This window comes from Protopterus annectens, chromosome 2.part1 (assembly GCF_019279795.1).
Source record: "Protopterus annectens isolate FY-2018-M chromosome 2.part1, PAN1.0, whole genome shotgun sequence".
NCBI classification, from domain to species: Eukaryota; Metazoa; Chordata; order Ceratodontiformes; family Protopteridae; genus Protopterus; species Protopterus annectens.
Genome location: NC_056729.1, coordinates 501732754 through 501752823, shown reverse-complemented (window position 1 = coordinate 501752823; position 20070 = coordinate 501732754). Strand labels below are relative to the sequence as shown.

The following is a 20070-nucleotide window of genomic DNA, read 5'->3' as shown; positions in this document are numbered from 1 at the left end:
AAATGCATCCCGTTCCTTCCAAGATATGAAACCCATGGGAATCTGGGCTCTCTGCATTTTACTTTTTATGTCAGAAAAAGAAAACCCATACATACAAACAGCCTGATGATTTGTTTGGCTTCTTAATTCATGTCATCCCAGTTGTTTGATTTGGCCACCCAAATGTTGGGGTCAGTGTTAATATGAAAACTAATAATCATTTCCTTCTGAAAACCATACAGTATTACTAACCTAACAAACATGACTGCAGAAATGAATGGCAGTCTGCCAGCCACTCCCCCCACACCTGCATTTATGCTTTGCAAAATGTAGTCTTAAAAATTGAAAAAGAAAACTGCAGTAGGTTCAATGTTTAACAAGTACTTCAACTTTTCCTGTTAAATTACATAACTTGTAACTTAAGTGACTGGATGTGAAAGAATCATCAAAAGAAATCCCTCAAACCAGAAAAATAAATCATCTTATTAAAACCCACAAAGAATAGTAAGTACATAGTCAGCCTTGTGATGTAGAGGTAATATGGAACGCCATATCAAGTAAATTAGAAAGCCTGTCACGAATTATGCATGCAGAATCACCAAAGGATGAAGTATAATCATTACACCAGGATGCTCTAGTCTCCCACTACGCCCTTTATGCTACGCTGCTGAGGCAGTACAAAGTGGCCTCAAATGTATAATGCACTTGTTTACAATACTTGCAAACATATATACAGAAAGAAAGAGAAGGAAACTTAAAAAAATAAAATAAATACATAAAAAGGGAAGTGCTGTGGACAGATGATGCAAGGGAGTAAGGCAATACAGTAGGGGATGATCAAGCTTAAGCACCAATGTTGTAGTATAAAATCAAGTCATAAACAAAGCAGTTACATGCTTCTTAAACACAAATAGTCTTTTCATTTAAATCTACTTTCCTTTGGTTTGTTCCAGTGCCCAGGAAATTATCAAATACCTAGATGCTGAAAGAACAAATAGAAGGACAGATCTCTGTTCTAATGATCACGTTTAAAAACTATTTATAGCAAAACAGCAAGTAAAATAATGGGCTTACCTATGGTTTATCAAGCGTTGAGCAGTGCATCTGAGACAGGCAGTGCCTCCAACATCTCCTATAAAAAATAAATAAATAAATAAATAAAATAAGCTGAAAGAGATTGCCTTAAAGCACTGCAAGTATCAGAGTTTAAAACACCCACATAATTTTAATAGATCAGCAAAATCCATCAGCAGAAAAGCAGAATTGTGTAAACGTACCATAACTGTAGATGCTTGCATTCTTGCAAACACTTCTAGTTGCATGGGATGTATCCTGTCAAGCATCAGTCTTCCAGGTGGCATACAAAAGCTTACCTTGGCACCTTACTTCCACCCACATGTCAGTTGAAGCACAGGCATGCAAAATTTCAGAGCTTTCTTGCCCTCATCTAAGGGAGGCTATATCTGTACATCTTAGTCATAACCCCACCCTGCCAAACAAGAGAAAGGGAGAAGGATATGTATTAGAAACAGGACAGATAAATAAATAAATTAATGAAACCATATGGAGATCATGGGAGGATGTCACCTCTGCAGGAGTTTGAATGTCTACCATTACAGTAAGTTTACTTACACCACTGTACAATCTTCAGCATTAGATTACTGTTGCAGTGGCTTCTAGCTACACCGAACAATTGCCAAAGCTTAGATAGGAAGAGCAGAGGAAGCATGACCAGAACCTACAAGACCAAGGACAAATCTAGCAATAGCAGTTTTGGACCTGGAAAGGGCCAATTCTGTACAGTGTAGTAAAAGTGCCTACAGATGACAAAGTTACTTACTCTAGAATAGCTCTGTAGCCCACCCCTTTTCAAACGACTTCAAAAACAACTACAGCTCTGGTGAAATAAGCCTTGACTTTCTGAGGGGATTTATTCTACGAGTGGAATAATAAAACTACACAGAATTGGACAAACACTTTGAAATTAACTGTTTAAAACTGGAAGTCCCCCTTTCTTTCCATCAAAGTAGATAAACAGCTAATCAGAATTCTGAAGTATTTAGTCCTGCCCAAATAGTATTAGTCATATGTTGACATCCAAAATTTCTTCCGTTTTTGGGTTCAGGAAAGAAGAGAGGGAGATGAACAGATTGTTTAATGTAAAATCAGAAACTACTTTGGGCATAAATTAATGGTTTGTTTTTAAGGTTATCCTATCCTTGTGGAAGACGAGGAAAAGATGGACAGACATAAGAACTTGCAACTCGGATACTCTTGCTCAATGCTCTGACTTTGCTTAAACAGTCTTCCATGTCAAGAATTTCAAGTCAGCCAGAAAAGGAGGAAGGATTAGCTTCTTCAGAACAAAGTTAAGATCCCATGAAAGAACCATCGGTTTTCTAGGTGGCTGAACATGAAACACACCTTTCAGAAATTGCTTTACTTGGAATAGGGGGGTTCCAATGGCATATAGCCTCACATTGATAAAGTTTACAGTAAGCATGATTTGAGCAATTCATAAAGGTACCGAAACAGAAGGACCTCAATCTGGATGAGTCATAGTCTCTCCTGTATCACTAACTAGAAAAACTCCTCCCCTTTGCCAAATATGATCTTCTAGCAGCAGGTTTTCTTGCCTCCTTAAACACTTCTTGCACATCCTCAGAAAAACGGTAGCTAAACAGGATCAAACACCTATCGTCCACAGTGAGATGCAGATGTTGCAGGTTGGACAGATCAGTGATCCCCTGCTCTCTGTGAGGTCCACTCTATGAGGAAATCAGAGGTAATTTCTCTTGGCCAGTTTTTAAGTGAAGGAAACAACAACACTGTCTGGGCCAATAGGGAGTAACCAGAAATACTTCTGGATTGTTTTAATGTATCTTTAGAATCAGTCTGGTTATCAGAGGAAATAGGGGGCATAAAGGTACATTTCTGTCCATGGGAAAGGAAAAGCATTCTTTTTCTTGGCCTTTCTGCAAGATGTCATGGCACAGAATTTATTTAACTGTCTTTTGGAAATGGAGGCAAATAGATTTAATTGGGGAGTTCCCACAACTGGACAATCTCCTAGAAAACCTCAGAGTGTTAATATCAATTCATGAGGTTCTATCAAAGAGCTAGTCAGAGTGTCTGCTACAGTGTTCTGCTCTGATGGAATACAGGTTGCCTGATCGGAATGATTGCGCTGAGTTGCTATTTCCCATGAAATCATGGCTAGTCTACATAAGGAGACGGACCTGCTTCACCTGTTTGTTTATATAGCAGATCACAGTGGTGGCCATCGGTAAATTACCAGTAGTGGTTCTGGAGTTCACAGTTAATGCATGTTACTCAATGCATTTAATCAAGGCCATCATCTCCTTGAGACTTACGGGTTTCTTTTTGAAATGTGAAGATCAAAGTTTTCTGAACTTTGATCCCATTGAAAACTGCTTTTCAGGCAAATACCTGAAGCATCGGTCATCATAGATTGGTTTGGGGAAGGTAGAGAAAGGGGAAGACCTGGATTGACCTGGACCTGGTTTACCCACCACAAGAGTTTCTTTTTGACAAACACACAGCTGGTACAAGAAAGACGAAAGAATTCTGGTGCTGGATCCAAACTGATCGGAGGAACCACTAAAAACTTTCCTCACAAAAAGCCTAGCTAAGGAAACCATGAGGATATTTGAAGCCATATAGTCTAGTAATCCCTTGCTGTGGTCACAGAATGGCACTATAAGAGTTAGGAACCGAAGAATGTAATGGTACGGCTTTCTGAGAGAAGATATGCAGTCATGAGTCGGGTGGCATGATGCCAGGGTAATCCTTTGGACTAGGCTTGTAAAGGCTCCAGGGCCATTAGCCTAGTACACACCTACGAATCTATGAGGGATGCGGATGGGGGTAGCCCAGGAAAGTCAACCCGTGAGAAGGCATAATAGCTTCACAGAATCATAGGTGTTTACTAGGCTAACAACCACAAGCACCTTTTTAAGCCTAGCCATGCATCCCAAATCTCTGGCAAGTTCTGATACCCTTGATAAGTTTAAGCAGGGGCTTGGGCGATGAAACATATAAAGGTTGCCTGTATCCATTAGAGACATAGGTGCCAAACCAGGGAAAAAGAACATATTTTTCCAGGCTGAATTTACATCCTAGGCTCTAAAACAGACTTCTTGCAAAGAGAAGGGACATCTGGGAATTTTTAAAGGATTCTGCTAAAATGAGGCCATTCCCCAAAAAGAAATAGCTACTGATCCCCTTACAGACTGCAGCAGACAATTTCTGGCATCAGCCACTTTGGGAATACCCTTGTTTTTTGATAGCTACAGGGGTAAGCAAGTAAACTAAATAGCAGATCCAGAAAAAGAAAATCTTAAATGATGTCTGATATCTTTGTGAATTTAAAAGTAATGATAAGCATTGTTGAGATCCAGGGTCACAAAAAAATGTGAAGGATTTGCGAGAAACACAACTAGCATGATAAACATGCTGAACTTTGGCATTTTCAGAAACAGATTTAGGAAAAATAGATCCAGTACAGGGCTCCAACTGCCCCTTTTCTTAGGATACTAGAAATGTTCTTAAAATAATTTTCCTTGCTAGTAATGGGGGATTGGTTCTATTACTCCTTGTGTCAGTACTTATAGGTTCATAGGTTCATACTAGGCTATCTGCCCTAGGGCATTTATAAGCCTAGCCAGAGTGTGTTTCGCTTTCGCCACCCATTTTAAATTAATTTTGCTATGCCCTTTTTCGAGGTTAGTATACTGTGTCTCTGTCTAACAGTGACACAGAAGTGATACCCGGGGTAAACCTACGATCTCCCATCCACTCATCAAGATTCCTCTTGAAGAGAGTCAATGAGGGACTCTGCCTAACCTGGACTGGGATTTTATTCCAGAGTGAAGGGAGCCTCTGGGTTATGAATCTGTCCCTCCAGCATGTCCTATTTATTTCAGTGCTGAGGTTCAAGTCTCTCGAGCGCGTAGCTCGATGGGATTTGGATTTTCTGAGGTGCAGCATGTCCATTAATAACGGGTTGGACATGGCTTTATACGTCAGGCACAGATCGCCTCTAAGCAGGCGGTATGCCACTTGAGAGAGAAGGGAAGGAAACTTTTTTTTTTAATGAGGAAGAACTCTTGATTTTGAACAGCAGGATTTCCACTGCTATTTGTAACCTTGTGGGATAGCTTCCAGTCCCCAAGAATCCTACAATCAGTCTCCAGAAAGGAAAAGGACAGATTTTCCTATTATGTGAAGGGATGGCTTAAGTGGGGAAGGGGAGGGAAGGAAAAGTCACAGTCATGCAGACTTTTTTTGTTTGGGAATAACCCTCTTTCTTGGTATCCCCTTGCCATATTTTCTTATATTCTTTTTGCCTTAACTTCTGATTTCCAGGTTTAAAGAGCTTTCTAAAGAAAGGTTATTAACCGCAAGGGCAGTTCCTGCAATATTTGAAACGGGGAATTAGAAATTTTGCCCAGCTCCCTGAATAGGTTTTACCCCTCATCAAATCATTTAAGATCTCAGCAGACGAGCTGCTCAACAAAACATCTCTGTCTAAGGGAGAATTTAGGATCTGGGCTTTCACGCCTTCAGGGAGACTGCAACCTGAGTCAGGCAAATCTTTGCATAACAAAGCCTGTAGCTGCAGCTCTGTAAATGGCACCAGAAGCATCACAAGAAGGAACATTTGAGGGTGAGTATAGTGACTTGGTAAACTAAAGAAAGCATATTGATCAGGAAAAAATTAGCTTCACAAGGGAGTAAATTAGAAATGACCCGATTCATATCAGAAAAGACGACAAGAAGGAATACGGCCATTTGAGTTTTGAACTTTATTGCTCTAAAGGTCAGAGTAGAAGACATGCATCTTCTTGCCATATCTGTCAAAAGCCCTTCCATCTTTGTCAGCAGTTACCATAATGGGCATTGTTAAAGGTTTAAAGATCCATCTTTATTCAGAGAATGAGATTCAGGTGTTTTATAAAGCCTACCAGGCTTTTCAGGACTACGATGTTGGACATCAGGTAAGGAACAGGCATCCATTAAGACCCCTATAACTGGAAAACAGCAAGGAGTTTAGCGGAATCAACATGAAGGAGGGCATACTACTACTACTACTGGGTCAAAAATGTATTTTCCCTCCCACATTGAAAAAAAAAAATCCCTTCATTCTGGAAAGTGTCCGAAAAAGAAATCTCACATGGGTAGTCAGATGAAATGTTCTCCTCAGACTAACTAAAAAGTGAACAGGTGAGGACACTTGAGATGCATAATCAAGACCCTTTCCTACAGATTTTGAAGGAGACTCATCCTTAGTTATCATCCTTAGTTGGAGAGAGGGACCATTTCTTTTTTGGTATGCATACAATGTAGAAAATTGCAAAGACAGAGATGCCCTGAAAAGCCCCTTAAAGTTATGCTAATCATCGCTAGAACTCTTATCACTAGCCAAAATTAAATGTGGGGAAAGGTGGTTTGTTTTCTGTGATTTTTTTTTTCTTGGGGTATCCAAGTTAATGGTTTTGGATGTATCAAACATCTGAATGTCCATAAGGAAACCGGTAACATCCCCACAAACTAAAATTTATGGAATCACATCTGGACCTTCCGGTATCTAAAGGTGATGTTCTCCCTTCTCAGCAAACACAGCCTGATGTCTGGTCAAGGAGGACATGCCCTATGTCCCAAGTAGCAACATCAAAGGGACTGGGAACTTCAGACTTAAAAATCCAAGGGCTCAGAAATGGTCACAGTGGAACTGATTTACAATTGTTAGAGACAGGCCAAATGTAGGGTCACTTCTGAATCCTCCTTGGTATACTTTTTCCTTTTACTCGAAGGACAGAAAATGTTTTCCAGTTAGAAAGATACTGTCTCCATGGGGGGGGGACAAGCAAGTCTTCAGGCTATTTACCCAACTACAAACTGTCTTAGGTATAAAAGAACAAATCTACTGCCAATCATTAGCGGACAGGAGTTCCGCTGGCGACCCCAAACCGAGAAAAGCCGAAAGACACAAACAATAATAGGACATAAAGTTTTATATCTGTCAAGACATGGATTTAAGTCAAAAGTAAGAAGATCCTCTGAGGGGTACTTACATTCACATCAGCTGATGTATTAGCTAACTGCGGAACTGAAGCTGCAGTGTGGGCAATCGTCTCACAAAACTCTTCAGCAAGAAAGTCCTGAATTTTGCACCTGTATGTCCCCTTTTATACTAGCACACTCATGCTCCAACAGGTATATGAACATGAGGAAGGAACCCACTTAATCCTTTTTTTTTTTTTTTTTTTAATACTGGTCAGGAGTCCAGTCCTTATGAGAATACATTACAAAGTGCTAGAAACTAGTGCAACAGTGATCCAGTGATGAACATGAAAAGTTAAGGAATCTATAATGCTGGCTCTGTCAGAAGACCTAGCTGCAGGTCTCATAAAAATAAGGACTTAGAATTAGGATTAACTGGCCCAGGAGTGCCGTGCAATTAGAAATTTTGAGTGGGCACAAAATCTCTAGTCACTTGGGGATTCCTGGGGAATGTCCTCTCAGAAAAACTGTTAAAAATTTGCTGGTTGAAATAATTAAATTAGACTGGTGTTCTTGGAGCCTGGTGGCCCCCAAAAGCCATGAGGGTTGTAAAAGCCCTGTGGTGCATTTTAGAGCATCTTAAAAGTTATTGCAAGATACAATTGTTATTGGCTCTTTCGTTTCAAATATCTTTACTGCTTAAACCTTCTATTGCAAGGTATATGTTACTAACTTTTACCACTCTCATAACGTCTTTATATGGTCTTTGGGGTAGGCTTGTCTATATCTCCATCACCCATTCACCATTTTACTTTGCATGCTGCCCATGGCAACTATTTTTCCTGGTGGAATCTTTGTTGTTCTTTATCCAACTCGTTACCTTTTATCTTCCACAACTCTGTGATGATATCCTTTGACACCTGAATTCCTGTATTGGGGGAATCTATTAATTTGCAATGCCTTGCTTAGCCACAGTCATTATAACAAACATTAATATTCTGTCCACATACATTACATCTTGGACCAAGTCTACCTACATCAGAAACAGTGTCAGTGTGAGTGCAGTGCACTTCTCATACATATGTGTTAATAATTCTTGCAATTCATTCTGAAAATCATTTACCTGCCTACAGTCCTAAAATACAGGGGTCCATATACCTTTTCTTGCAACTCCCTACCCCCCTCTCCAACCTCCAGCAAACTCATCCTTTTACAACTTTTTAGTCTATTCTGCCCTTTAAGAATAATTTCACCACATCCAGCATATTGTTAGAACTAATGGCACTATCTATCTACTTTGCTGCCATCACCAATCCTTAATCTTTAACTGGTGGCCATCTCTCAAAACTTAATTCCTTGCCAGTTGTCTAGCATTGCTTTGGTCTAATCTCTTCCTAGAATCTTACTTGGGTTCCCTTAGTCCTCTAGTTTCTAAATGCCTACTCAGAGTCCCATCTCTGAATATCTGATTGGTGTAATGATGTTTTTTCCCAGGGAATTTTTTTGTTCTTTTTTTCAGATACATAATGTGAGAAATATCTCCATTCTTTACACACTTCCTCTTTCTTTATCAATATTTGAGTCCATAATCTTTCTGGGATGCTATATATATTTTAAGTTTTCATTCCGTCCAGCAAACCTGTGTTCCATGATAATTCGCTGTTTACAACCAAACAAATACTTGTACTTATACTGCATGTAAATTAGATACCCTTATGGTTCAGGGAGACCTAATGTGCTCAAATATTTTGATACAACAAATTTTTCCCATGAAACTCTTGGTTTAACCCCCTTCAATTGAAACTGAGGACTATGTTTTTAATTGCCTGTAGCCCTTTCTGTGGACAACATCCCGGAAATGACAGAAACATGTTTAACAATAATGGGAGGATAATGTAAGCTATTGCCTGAAACTTCTGGTAAAATTCCAATTGCGGCATTTTTCACTTATTTACATCAGCTCTCATTGTCTGAAAAAAATGCTTATGTATGTTTTTAATACCAAATTCCCCAATGAGGTACTTAAGTATACCCTAAATACCTTAAAACTATTATCATTCTATGCCTGTGGTTGCAACAACCTTTTTTTTCTAAAGGAGTGGTATTATTCACTACTAATACTTTAGCTTTATCCAGATTTACCTCGTACCTAGTGATAGTTCCAAGCTGACTAGGGGGGTTATACAGCTTCTGTGTATCCTCCGGGGGGTTCTACAGAAAAATCAATACATCATCTATATAGTAAACTAACCTATGTTCATCCATTCCTTTTTTTATATCCCTTTACATCTGCACACCTTGTCCCCATTAGTGGCTCCAAATAAAGAGCAAACTGTACTGGGGAGAGTGAGCAACCCTGTCTAGTATCACTTTCAAAACAGAGTCCATGACTTTTCTTAACTTCTGCATCTTGAGCTTCGATATCTTGCAAAAACTAATTTAACATATTTCCTTTGTAATCCAAATTTCAGCATTATTTTCCAGAAATGTTTAGCTTACTCTGTCAAACATTTTTCAGTGTCTAAATTTACCAAAGCAAATTTCCTGTTCACAAGTTCGGCATTTTCAATTACCAGTGTGGCCCACCTAATAACACTGGAGGGCTACCATTCTCCCACAAACCCAGTCTGATTATCATGTAACAAAATGACATACACTTTACCAAATGTTTGGTTAATATAGCCATAGAGCTTTTACAGTCCTGATTTAAACAGAGCTGGTCTGTAGGAGGATGGCAAATTCAAACTGCTTCCTTACTTATATAATATATCAAAGCTAGTACCACTTCCACAAATAAGGAATTTCCTTAGGTTTTCAATACCTCAGTATGAAGTACCACCATCACATTACGATTCCTTGCCGGCCCATTTCCATGTCTAGCAAGAACCCTTCTATCCCATGGGGTTTTCTAACAATTGCCCTGCTATGCTCTTACTTTCTCTTTTGTCGCTCCAATAATATTTATGCTAAATCAATATGGCGTATGGGGTGTGCCATCTTTCCCAGGTGGATCTCCACTGCCACCTCAAGTACTCTCTTGATTTGCATATAAACTACCAAAGTTGTCACGACACTCATTAGGACTACCTACTGAACTTATTTTCCTCCTACTGCATCTTTTGATAACTGGTAGCCTACATTTGTTCAGCTTTCTGTTACCTTAGCTTCAAGGTGAGCTTATTGATAAAATCAAAGTAGGTCTAAAGAACTTATTCTTTATCCCTTCCCTTTTAAATTCCTCACCTAGTGTCAAACATTTTCTTTTATACAGTAAGCTCTCAGTTAACCGGCACCCATGGGGATTGGTAGATACCGGATAACTGTAGTTTCTGGTTGCTTGAGAGTTACTATTAAAAATAGGCCTGACTAATACTGTACCCTGTACTATTTATTTGGTTTGACTTGTTCTCAGGTTGGGGAGAGACGGAATTTATTCCCATCTTCCGTTTAAAAACTCTAAAAACATAAGGTATGTTTCTCCGGGAGGAAAACAAAGTGCAACACATGAAAATTGTACTACATTTCTTCTACTTTTTTCTGGTTGCTTGAGAGTGCTGGTTGCTTGAGTTACAGTTAACCTGAGAGTTTACTGTATCTCTTTTCACCTAAGGTCAACCCTGCACTCTATAGAACAAATTTACCTTTGGCTGACACTTAACCTTTCTCTAACTTGCCAATCAAACAATGCTGTCAGCAAAATGCGAACACAATTAAAACAGTGCTACAAAATAACACACCTTCTACCTCCCATTGCTAGGTAAGCCAGGGTACGTACCAGTCTTATTTCCAAACTTGAATATGGTATCCAACTACTTGCCTATCATTCCAATGCCAACACAAAGTCTATCCAATCCACTTTAAATGAGTTGTGTAGATTAGCCTTTCCCACATAGCCAGACATACACCACTGCAAACTACGTAATGGCATACACTGGCTGCTAACAAATTACAAAGCCACCTTTTTATTTAGCTCTCTTCAAAATCATTAATCAAGGCCAATACCCACCATTGAAGTCAGAACTACAATTTAGAGAAATCTACTCACTCAGGGACAACCACAATGGCTGCCTTTACTTAAGTAAACCAATATTCAAAACAGTAAGACAAAGATGGGTTTATTTTAATGAAGGTTATATGTGGAATCCACCAGACCCCAGAAGTCAGGCATCAAACCACCATTCAAACCTTCAAGTAAGAAATAAAAGACCATCTAATAAAAGGAGTCAATCTGCACTTGTTTTCATGACATCCGATAGCAAGCACACTGTTCACCCAATTAATTTGGTGCTTCCCAAGAATATAGGCCTGTGTCTGAAATGTTTTGAAATTTTCCAGCAAACTTTTCAAAACCTATAGCATACACTAACTGAATATTTCAGATATAAAGACACAAACTCACAATTTTATCTTCATATAATGCTTGTCATTGCATTAATGTACATTTTGGGGAGAGGAGGGTCAAGCATAAATCCAGTGACCCCAAAAAAATAATTTGGAAAAATATATCAATTTTATTTCTGATGCATTACACACTAATATGCATATACCCCCTAACGAAGGATCAACTAGACATTCAGCCTTGTACTTCTGTGGTCTCAGACATCAATAAAAAGGTCAGCAGAGGGAAAATGAAGGTTATGTTTCCAGACAGTAGTGTTGGGACACACATAGCTATACAAATATGCAAGTACATGTAAATACACACACACACTGTGCCCAAGACACCATAAGCATTAAACAGTGCAATGTTTTGGATGAAGGGGTGAACTGAGACACCAGCCAATATCTAAGCACACCCAAGCCTGTCTAGCTATGCACTAAAACTATACAGTGCATGCAAAGCCACATTTTTCCTTTGCTAAAGATGAAACTCTAATCTTAAATCAGAAAGGTAATCGGCTATGACATCACTTAACATAAGAGTAAGCTTTTCCAGCATGAAGTTAAAGTCCCAGACAGTGACGGGCACACTAACTGAAGTTCTAAACTAGAAATCTTCTCATGAGAAAGCCAAACAGACCTTCAAGAAAACAAAATAAGTGGAGTCCAGACCAGAGTGAACATTAGAAATAGGAAACAAAGGTTGATAGAAGAATAACTATGATCAGAGTCAAGAACTTCAGAAAAACATATAATAAACCATTACAAATTATATAAGTATATGTATACATACATACACTGTGCGTGTGTATGTATACATATACATATATATATATATATATATATATATATATATATATATATATACATACATACATACATACACACACACACACACACATACACATATATATATATATATATATATATATATATCTACACACACATTCATTTGTGTGTTCATATTTTGTTTTGAAAATGTAGCCAACACTAGTAGTGTCTTTCGGCTTTTCCCGGTTAGGGATCGCCACAGCGGAACGCCGGTCCGCTTATGATTGGCAGTAGATTTTTATGGTGCTGAGGTGCCAGCCCGACGCCCGACCTTCAACGAAGGCACACACATTCATGCATGCACCTACCTGCATGTCTTTAAAACGTCAATCAACTGCAGGGAGGACATGCAGACTGTACACAGAAGGCACTCCAGCCGAGAATCAAACCGGAGAGCATCTTGCTGTGAGGCAACAACGCTAACCGCTGCACCACCACAGCTTATAAAATGTAGCCAACACTGACAGTCTTAACAAAAGGAGCTTTATTTACAGAGAAAACAATATAAACGCTTCACTCAAAAGACAGTAATGGCTGCCATGTTTACAACAAACAATTCTTGATGTATGAAAGTTTTCTGTATTTTTAAAATGCTACAATCAACAGTTCTAGTGTTTGTAACACAGTTAACTCCTATGATTTCTATAACATAAAGGTTACAGTACCTTTGGTACTAAGCATCGACACAAAACAAAAACAGTCTATCTAATTAGACATCAAAGTAATAATGAGAGCTTTCAATAACAAAATCAGTCTTACTGACTGGTTTCTTTCTGGAGCCAATACTAGAGTCCAATTTATCTGACTTCCACAAACTCCTCCAGGCTTTTCTGGAACTTCCTTCTCTGTATACAGTCTGACCTGAGCTTTCCTGTCACTCCTTTAAATATCTTGAAGCTTACACCACAGAATCATTCACCATGACAGCAGGTATTCCATCTTAGAGGAGTAACCCCCATATCCAATATTAGCAATAATGGTAAATACTGGAAATACAAAGGCATAAACACAAAAATATATCCTTTATAAAAGTGTAAACTATCATGTTACATTAAACCACCCCAGTCTGAAACTACTGGATTCATGCTCTATGGATGCTATGCAGTTCTTTAACAGAACACCATGGCAATGTTGCATCTTGAAGCAGAAGGGTTGCAGGAACAGGGTCCATTGACGCTCTTCCCTCTTTCTGCTGGTGCAGCCACGGTAATAGTGGATAGTATAAACCAGGGTAAATTCCTAACCACAAAGACAGAATCATAAATATAATTCAAGCCCATTTAATAGACAGGCATTTCCATTCAACAGCCAAATATTTAGTTTCAACCTTACTCAATTTCCTACTTAAACAACATAGAGAATGTGCTTCCTCACCTAATCTCTGGGACAGAACCACACCCAAGCCCACGTCTGATGAGTCTGTGTACAAAAAAATCCATCCACAATCCCTTTTTCCCAGTTTTTGCACATGCAGTAGTCGTGTCATTTCAGTGACAACCTAGAGCCAATGTTAACCCACCCACTGTTCTTCCACACCGCATGCATACTCTTGCTTGTTGTTGTAGATTATATCTACAGTGGATATAAAAAGTGTACACACCCCTGTTAAAATGCCGGGTTTTTGTGATATAAAAAAATGAGATAATAAATCATTCAAAACTTTTCCCACTTTTAATGTGACCTATAACCTATATAATTCATCTGGAAAACAAACAAATCTGTTAGGGGAAAGAATATATAAAAAATAAAAAATGTACAATAAGCTGGTTGCACAAGTGTGCACACCCTTAATCTAATACTTTGTTGAATCACCTTTTGATTTAATTACAGCACTCAGTCTTCTTGGGCAGGAGTCTATCAGCATGGCTCATCTTGACTTATCAATATTTTCCCACTCTTCCTTGCAAAAGCACTCCAAATCTGTCAGATTGCGAGTGCATCTCTTATGCACAGCCCTCTTCAGCCCCCCCCCCCCGCAACACACACACACACACACACACACACACACACACACACACAGACAGATTTTCTATTGGAATTAGGTCTGGAATATGGCTGGGCCATTTGAAAACTTTAATTTTCTTCTGGTGAAGCATTCTTTTGTTAATTTGGATGTATGCTTGGGATCACTGTCGTGTTGAAAGGTGAAATTCCTGTTCATCTTCAGCTTTTTAGCAGATGCCTGAAGATTTGGGGTCAAAAGTGACTGGTATTTGCAACTGTTCATAATTCCCTCCATCTTGACTAAAGCCTCAGCTCCAGCTGAAGAAAAGCAACCGCAAAGCATGATACTGCCACCACCATGCTTCACCGTGGGGATGGTGTTCTTTTGGTGATCTCTCTTGGCAGCCCCCCTGACCAGTTTTCATCAATTTTGGAGGGACTTCCAGTTCTTTGCAACGTTACTGTTGTCCTATATTTTCTACACTTTTTGATAACTGTCTTCACTGTGTTCCATGGTATATCCAATTCTGTGGAATTTTCTTTGTACCATTCTCCTGACTGATGGCTTTCAACAATGAGATCCCTTTGATGCTTTGTAAGCTCCCTGTGAACCATGGCATTTGCTATAGCAGGGAACGGAGTAAATGTCAAGAAAATTCTACTAGGACAGCTGAACTTTATTAGGGGTTAATCAGTCTCTCTCTAATTGATGGCAGGTGTGTACCCAAGAAGACTGAATGCTGTAATTAAATCAAAAGGTGCTTCAACAAAATATTAGTTTAAGGGTGTGCACACTTATGCAACCAGCTTATTGTATGTTTTTTTTTTTTTTTCCCCTAACAGATTTGTTTGTTTATAAAACAAAATTTTACCGGCTATAGGTTAAAGGTGGGAAAAAGTTTTGAAATTATTTATTGTGTTCTCATTTTATACATCACAAAACCCTGGCATTTTAACAGGGGTGTGTACACTTTCTATATCCACTGTATGTGCGACTTGAAGTGTTCATAGGTAGGTAGGTAGGTAGGCCCTGGGGCCTATACAAGCCCAGCCAAAAAGGTACCCTGGCGTTTGCCACTCAAGAAAATTATTTTCCTGTGCCACTGTCGAGCAGAGCCACAGAGGTGATCCCCGGGGTGAATTTCCTATTTCCCATCCAATCATCAAGATTTGTCTTGAAGAGTGCTAATGAGGAGCTTTGTTTGATGTGCATAGGTAGTTTATTCCAGAGTATGGAAAGTCTCTGGGACAGGAATCTGTCCCTCTGGCATGTTCTGTTTATTGTGGTGACAAGATTTAGGTCCTTAGAGCATGTAGCTGGGAGGGATTGGGATTTCTTTAAGTGGAGCATGTCCAACAGCTCTGGGTTTGACATAGCTTTGTATGTTAGACAGAGATCACATCTGAGTAGGCAATATGTGACAGTAAAGCTGGAGTTTTTTGAGACAGTCTGCGTAGGGCATCTGTTTGAGGCCGGTAATCCTCTTTGTGAGGTATTTCTGCGGCCTTTCCACTTGTTGTAGATGTCTTGTGCGATACATACCAAAAGGGGAGTTGTACTCTATAATGGGTCTAATGAGTGATGAGTAGAGGGGAACAATGACCTCTTTTTTTCTGGATGAGAAACCTTTTGTGATGAGGTGTGCCACGTAGAAGGATTTCCTGACTACTGTGGCGATGTGATTATGAAAGGAGAGACTACTGTCCACCTGTGTCCCAAGGTCTCTTATCACACTTTCGGTGTTAAGTGTACTACCACCTATGTTGTAGTTCATGGGTACAGAGTTTTTACCAAAGGGGATGACCATGCACTTTTTGGCATTGAGCTTGAGGCTTTGACCCATGCATCTGTCTCAGTGAGGCCCTTTTGTAGGATGTCCACATCGTTAGGAGTTTTGATTATGGCTCCCAGTTTGCAGTCATCTGCGAACTTCGTTAGCCAAAGACCTTCTGTGTTAGCCTGTACTTCAGAAAAGTAGATAGCAAACAGGAGAGGACCCAGGACTGAACCCTGTGGTACTCAACTTGTCACTGGTCTGAAGTCAGATTTGGAGCCTGCTACTTTCACAGTGTGGGTTCTGTCAGTGCGCCAGTTGGCAACCCATCTTGTGACATAGGGATTTATACCTAGTTTAGTGAGTTTATCTATAATTCCAGAGTGGGGGATGGTGTCGAAAGCCTTAGCAAGATCTAGATAGGCTGTGTGAACCACCTTACCCTTGTCTATGGCTTTGGTGACTGCTAAAAAGAAGTCTATCAGGTTTAGGAGACATGATTTGCCTTTTACAAACCCGAACTGGGTGGGGTCCAGAGTTTGGAGATTACCAATGTCTTTGTTTACAAGTTCCATGATGATACGTTCCATGGCCTTGCAGACCAGGCTCGTCAGGCTAATGGGTGGCAGTTCCTGGGGTCCATGGTGGCTCCCCCCTTGTGGAGTGGGATAACCATCGCTGTGAGCCATTCAGCAGGCACAAAGCCTGAGGTGAGGCTATGATTGAACATGGTACTTAGGTGGGGTGCCAGTTCGTTCTGTAGTTCGTGTAGAACACAGCCTGGGATGTTGTCTGGTCCCATGGATCCTGTGTTCTTGGCTTTGGAGAGTGTGGTTTTTACCTGTGCAGCCGTGATTACAGGAACTTTGCATTTTTCCGGTATAGAGATGAGCTCTTTAGGGGGTGAGAGGGGGGTAAAGTTAGCACTGAACCTATCTGCCAGGATGTTGGCAATATCAGTTGGGTCTGTATGTTTAGTGCCATTGTGCTGTAACTCAGATCAGATCTTGAGTGTTGCCATTGAGATTCTTGACACAGCAATAGAATGCTTTCTGGTTGTCTTTAGAATTAGTGGCGATTTTGTTTTCGTAACTAGCTTTGGAGGACTTTATCAGGGATCACAGCTTCTTACTGAGGCTGACCAGGGAGCTCCTCCACTCAAGGGATTTTACTCTCTTTTGCAACAGTTTCTTCCTACTGTTGGAGAGTTTGTTTATGGCAGGGGACCACCAGACTGGCTTCCTTTTTTTGGGAGGATAGCATGATCCATGCACTCATGTAAGTGCTTATAAAGTGCAATTGTGTAGGATTCAGTAGTCGTAACTGTATTGTCCATCTGTATGGGTGTCATGAAGTTCACAACTTCTGTCTTAAGAAGCATGAAGTTGGCTTTGGAGAAATTTTTTACCATGGTTTCCTTAATGAGGGTGGGGGCAGGATGTGGACATCTAGGGTAATTAGCTTATGGTCGGATCGGACCAATGAGGCGTTGACTTCAGGTATGGAACACCGGTCACGCATGTTGGTAATGACTAGATCTAGGATATTGCTGCCCCTGGTGGGGGTGTGGATAACTTGATCCAGGGCATTGGAGTTTATGAATTCCAGAAAGCGTTGAGCGAAGGAGTTGGTACATGAGTAGTTTTCCCAGTTAATGGTGGGGTAGTTGAAACTGCCCATTATTAGGGTGTTTGGTTGAACCCTAATATTTTCCAGTACATCAAGAAAAGAGGAGTGGGAATCCTGGGGCATGGTGGGTGACCTGTAGCAAGCTACAATTTGGGTTGCAGTTTACCCAGAGTTAGTTGCACTTGGATAACCCAGGCTGCATTATGCTGAGCAACTAGCCTAGAGGTGTGGATATCCTTAATGAACATGGACACACCTCCGCCTTTGGTGTTCCGGTCCAGGTTACATGGCCAAAAAGTGTTACGAGTTATAGCCTGGTAGTGCAGGGGTGCTCTCTGGAGCCTTGAACCAGGTCTCAGTCACTGCACAGATATTGATGTTCTCCATTTTAAGGAGTGCCTCAAGTGAGTGCATTTTGAGATTTAGACTTCTAGCATTGAGTAGCATCACCCTCAGTTTTTGCTTGCCTGTTCCTGTTACGGTGGTGAATTTGTCATTTGAACCTTGCCTAAAAAATGCACTATAGGGGCGGCAAGAACCTTAGCCAGTATCCAGAATCCCAGAGGTGACAGGTGCAGGCCATCTCTGGCAAAGCATCGTGGTCTGTCAACCATGTCATCCCAGGCAGACAGACATTGGATCCCTTTAGAATGGGCCGGAAGCTTAGCCAATTGTTGAAGTCAATCATTTTGTCCTTGTACTGCAGCATCATTCTGGGTGATGGCAGAAGGCTACTCAGGGCTAGGGTCATACCTGCCTGGGCTACAAGATCGGAGAGATGTTCCATGTCTCTTTTCATGTAGTCCAGGGAGGTACGTCTCAGGTCGCTCACACCAACATGGACAATGACAGAGTCATATTTGTACTACTTGTGGAGTGACCTGAGTGTGTGGGTTATGTAGCGGATCTTGGCACCCGACAGGCAGCTGACAGTAACCTTCTCCTTGTTTAGCCTGGTGAGTAGGACATCAGTGTGCCTGACTATAGAGTCACCTATGACTAGTGTGTTGGGTACGTTGTTTTGCCTTATTGGCTGTGGCTGAGTGGCACACTGAGTCTGCGGGCTGTGTGTCATTTGGGTTGTGTTGGGGGGGTAAAGGTTGCTTGCATTTCTGCTTTGGATGTCTCCGTTGCTTGGGCAGATTATTGAGAGCCTCTGCAAATGTTTTTGTGTTTCTATGTGTGGATTTTGGTGTAGATTTAGTGAGACTATGTGATGAGTGTGGTGTAAGTGTTTACCTTCTCCTCTCGATTGTCAAGTTCAGTCTTGATTGGAGAGAGCTCTACCTCCAGTTTGGCTAGATAAGTGCATCTGTCACAGGTTGTAGTGTTGGGTTGTAGGAGGAGAGGGTTGTCTGTGTACATGAGGCAATTTCTACATTGCCCCAAGATGCCCAGATTCATCAGATAGACAGGAGAGAACACTGGGAGCTGACCCTTGGACATGCCTGAATAAAAAACTATTTTCCTCTAGATAAGTGAGGAAAGTGAGTACAAGAGCTGTTTTTCTGTAAGCAAGTGAGGAAAGTAAGTACCAAAACTGTTTTCCTCTAGGTAATGAGGAAGGTTGAGTTGTGTAGTAATTAGTAGGTTATTTAGTGCTTACAAGTTCTGAACAAGTGCTGATCATGAATAAGCAAATTCAAGTGCTAAAACTAAAAATATGTATCTAGTTACAGGAAAGGGGGGAAACAAGTGCAAATGCGGGCTTTTAAATCAGAAAGTTGAGGGGGATGCAAAAACTGCCCAAATGGCCATTAACTACAATTTCTGGGCCAGAACCACTCCTTATGTGGTAGATAGGTTACCTAGTGCTTACCACTCCCACTGATAAGCTAGAAGGCTTCCCTCCAACACAGAAAGCTTGTGGGAGGGGGGGGGGGCTCAGAAGCTTACATACAGTCCTGGAATCAGCAAATCTGAATCTGGACTACACTAGTTACAGGAAAGGTATATATGTATATATGTATATGTATATGTATATGTATATATATATATATATATATATATATATATATATATATATATATATATATATACACACACACACACACACACACACACACACAAAAGTAGCTAAAACAGCAGTAAAAACAATTCAAATGCAGTGCAAGCTAGCACACTTGGGTATGTAGCAATGTCAGACCAAACAGTTTAAAAAATGCAATTAAATTAAAAATGACTAAAAACAAGTGCAGAAGGAGTCTATTAGGTAGAATGAGGTAAACAGATGGGACTGGGGGGGGGGGTGTCCCAGATCAAATCTACAGTAGGGGCGGGCAACTGCAAAAGCCTCCAAATTTAAACAACACAGGAATTGGGAGAGTGGGTATGGGAAAACCAACACCTTCAGCAGAGATCTGAAAAACTATACAGTGAAGCAAAAATAACAGTGCACAACTCTGAAGTCAGCCAGCAATGATATAAAATTAGTCAAACAACAATTACCAGTACACAGCTCTGAACTCTGAAGTGCCAGAAAAATATACTCAGCTCTGTATACCTC

At 40.4% G+C, this 20070-nt stretch overlaps 1 protein-coding gene across 1 annotated transcript in view; it reads right to left on the bottom strand.

Annotated features, from left to right (window-relative positions):
* The window catches only part of LETM1 (leucine zipper and EF-hand containing transmembrane protein 1), a 1101007-nt gene that overhangs the window by 1039113 nt on the left and 41824 nt on the right, over positions 1–20070 (bottom strand). Inside the window, exon 2 of the mRNA XM_044062295.1 lies at positions 1054–1111. Coding sequence (XP_043918230.1) covers positions 1054–1111 — 58 coding nt within the window. The remainder of the gene's footprint in view (positions 1–1053; positions 1112–20070) is intronic.